The 2,817-nt window shown below is 53.0% G+C and overlaps 1 protein-coding gene across 1 annotated transcript; it reads left to right on the forward strand.

The window, feature by feature from the left end:
* The first annotated feature begins 1,952 nt into the window (after positions 1-1,952).
* LOC121353540 (scale keratin-like) lies at positions 1,953-2,273 on the forward strand. The gene has a single exon (XM_041467440.1). It carries the CDS (start codon positions 1,953-1,955, stop codon positions 2,271-2,273), a length of 321 nt encoding a protein of 106 aa, XP_041323374.1.
* The last annotated feature ends 544 nt before the right edge of the window (positions 2,274-2,817 follow it).

A 2,817-nucleotide genomic window follows, 5' to 3' on the forward strand; every position in this document is an offset into this window, starting at 1 on the left:
CCTGGGAATGTCCAGGTGCAGCTCCAGCTGAGGCAGAGGTCTGGCTGCAACTTCAGCAGATTTGCTCCTCAGATTCCTCCCTCTCCAGTCATTCATGGATTACATTTCCTGTTGTGTCTCCATTTTCCATACCCAACATTTTTCCCAAATTTCCTCAAAAAATGAGCTTTCCTCCCCCAAATTCCCTCCCCTTTATGGAGTTATAAACTGAACAGTGGGGTTTTGAGTAGCCCTGAGAATTCTGTCCCAAAATGTCCATTTTATTCCATTTTTTCCATTGGTAATTGTTAGGGTAGGAAGCCTGAGGGAGCTTTTCTTCGGAGTTTTCCCAACCCTTGGAATTTTCAGTTAAGAGGATTCACCCAAACCAAAACCAGGACTAGGAAAAACCAGGGAAGGAGAAATTGTGGGGCCACAACCCCAAGGAGCTACTCCTGCCCCAACCACAGCTGGAAATCCCTGTCGCAACCTCCCTATCCTCCTAAAAGGGCAAAAGGAGAAATCCGTTGGGATCAACCCAAATGAACCCTAAAATTCTTCCTTTTGGCTCCTGGTCTTTGATTGTCCCCCTCTGCTCTGCTGTGTTGAGATCCCACCGGGAATTCCGTGCTCAGTTCTGGTGTCCCCAAGCCATGAAGTTGCTCACAGGACTGGAGCAACTCCCTGTTGGATCCAGGCTGGGAATGTTGGGAATGTTGAGCCTGTGGAGACCCCAGAGCCCCTCCAGGATCTGCAGGGGCTCCAGGGAAGCTGGAGAGGGATTTTTCCTCAGGAATTGCAGGGACAGGACACATGGAATGGGGTCAGGGGGACAGAGGGGGAATTTGGTTGGAATTTTGGGGAGGTATTGTTCCCTGTGAGGGTCTGGCCCAGGAAATTCCATGGATTCTCCATCCCTGGAAGTGTCCAAGGCCTGGCTGGTCTATGGAAGCTGTCCCTGCCTGTGGAGCAATTCCACAAAAAAAAAAAAAAAAAAAAAAAAAAAAAAAAAAAAAAAAAATCCCCAGCATTTTTACCAACTTGGCAAAATCAGCAAAACGCTGCAGGAAGCGAAACCACTTCCAAAAAAACTCAAGGAAGAAACTGGAGGGTGTTGGGAGAAACTGATAATTGTTTTGAGGCGGATAAAACAGTCGGAGCCCGGGCAGGGATCGCCTCCCCAGGGTTGGGAAATGTTGGGGATGGCTCAACCCCCGCGGGCAATCCCGGGATAGGATAAAAGGCTCCCGGCTCCCAATTCCTCCCATCCCAGCTCCGGATTCCTGAGATTTCAGCTCCTCGGGCTTCTCCTCTTCGGGATCTGAGTGAGTCTGGGGGACTCTTTGGGGGTGGCCGGGGTGGGAGTCTCTCCTTGGGGAGACTGGGGGAGCCCTGAGGAGCTGCCTGGGAAGAAAGGAGGGAAAGGGACAGGGAAAAGGGAAAAAGAGAGAAAAATATGAGGTTTTGGAGAGAAACTCTTTAGAAAGGAGGGAGGAAAGGAGAAGGAGAGGGACAGGGAGAAGGGAAGGAAGGAGAAAAATCAGAGTTTTTCCAGAGCAGGTGGGAGGGAGGGAGGGAGGGAGGAGAGAAGGACAGGGATAAGGGAAAAAGAGGAAAAATCTGAGATTTTGGAGAGGAGATGCCTAGAAGGCATGGAAGGAGGCATGAGGAGAGACAGAGGGAGAGGGACAGGGAGAAGGGAAAACAAGAGAGAAAAATCGGAGTTTTTGCAGAGCAGGTGCTTGGGAGGGAGGGATGGAAGGAGGAGGAGAGAGAGACAGGGAGATGAAAGAACGAGCAAAATCTTCTGAGATTTTGGAGTTTTTGGAGGGAGGGATGGAAGGAGAGAAGGAGGGAGGAGGAGAGGGACAGAGAGAGAACAATACGAGCAGGGGCTCTGCTGCGCTGGTTTCCAACCCTGTCTCCTCCCCTCCCTCCCCTTCCCGCAGCAGTTCCAGCTCTCTCCTCCCAGGATGTCCTTCTCCAGCCAGCTCAGCTCCCGCTGCTCCGCGCCCTGCGCCGTGTCCTGCCCCCAGCCCTGCGCCGACACCTGGAACCAGCCCTGTGTCACCTCCTGCGGGGACTCGCGGGCCGTGGTCTACCCTCCGCCCGTGGTCATCACCTTCCCGGGGCCCATCCTCAGCTCCTGCCCCCAGGAGAGCATCGTGGGGTCCGCATTCCCAGTGGGAATGGAGCGCTCCGCGGGCCTGCAGGGCTCCCTGGTCTATGGAGGCTTCTTGTCCTCCTCCAGGAATGCCTGGAGCCAGCGCTCCGGGGGCTGCGGGCCCTGCTGAGCCGGGAAAGGGATGGGGAAACCTGGGGGAGCGGCAGCAGGAGCTGGGGCAGGAGCTGAGCTGGGGGACGTGGCTCCGTGAGGCCGGGAGATGGTCAGAATCCATGGAAATATGTTCAGGATCCATGGAAAATGTTCAGGATCCATGGGAGCTGCTCAGAATCCATGGGAACTGCTCAGAATCCATGGAAAATGTTCAGAATCCATGGGAAATGTTCAGAATCCATGAGAACTGCTCAGAATCCATGGGAAATGCCCAGCATCCATGCAAACCCCTCAGCACCCCTGGGATCTCCTCAGCACCCTTGGGAGCAGCTCTCCCTCTCCCCCTTCTTGTTTTTAATGTCATTTTTCTCTGAATTTGCCTCTTCCCTCCTCAGCTGAATTGTTTGTCCACTTTTATCCCAATAAACTTCTGTGTTTGCATTCAAATCTCTTGGATTTCTTCTCTTTTTTTCATAAAACCTCTGCAAACCCATGGGACCAAAGTATCCCATTATCCCAGAGATCTTGGGAGGAGGGTTTGGCTCTTCCAGGGAATGTTC

Source organism: Pyrgilauda ruficollis, unplaced genomic scaffold, assembly GCF_017590135.1.
Source record: "Pyrgilauda ruficollis isolate IOZ18807 unplaced genomic scaffold, ASM1759013v1 scaffold208, whole genome shotgun sequence".
Taxonomy (NCBI): Eukaryota; Metazoa; Chordata; class Aves; order Passeriformes; family Passeridae; genus Pyrgilauda; species Pyrgilauda ruficollis.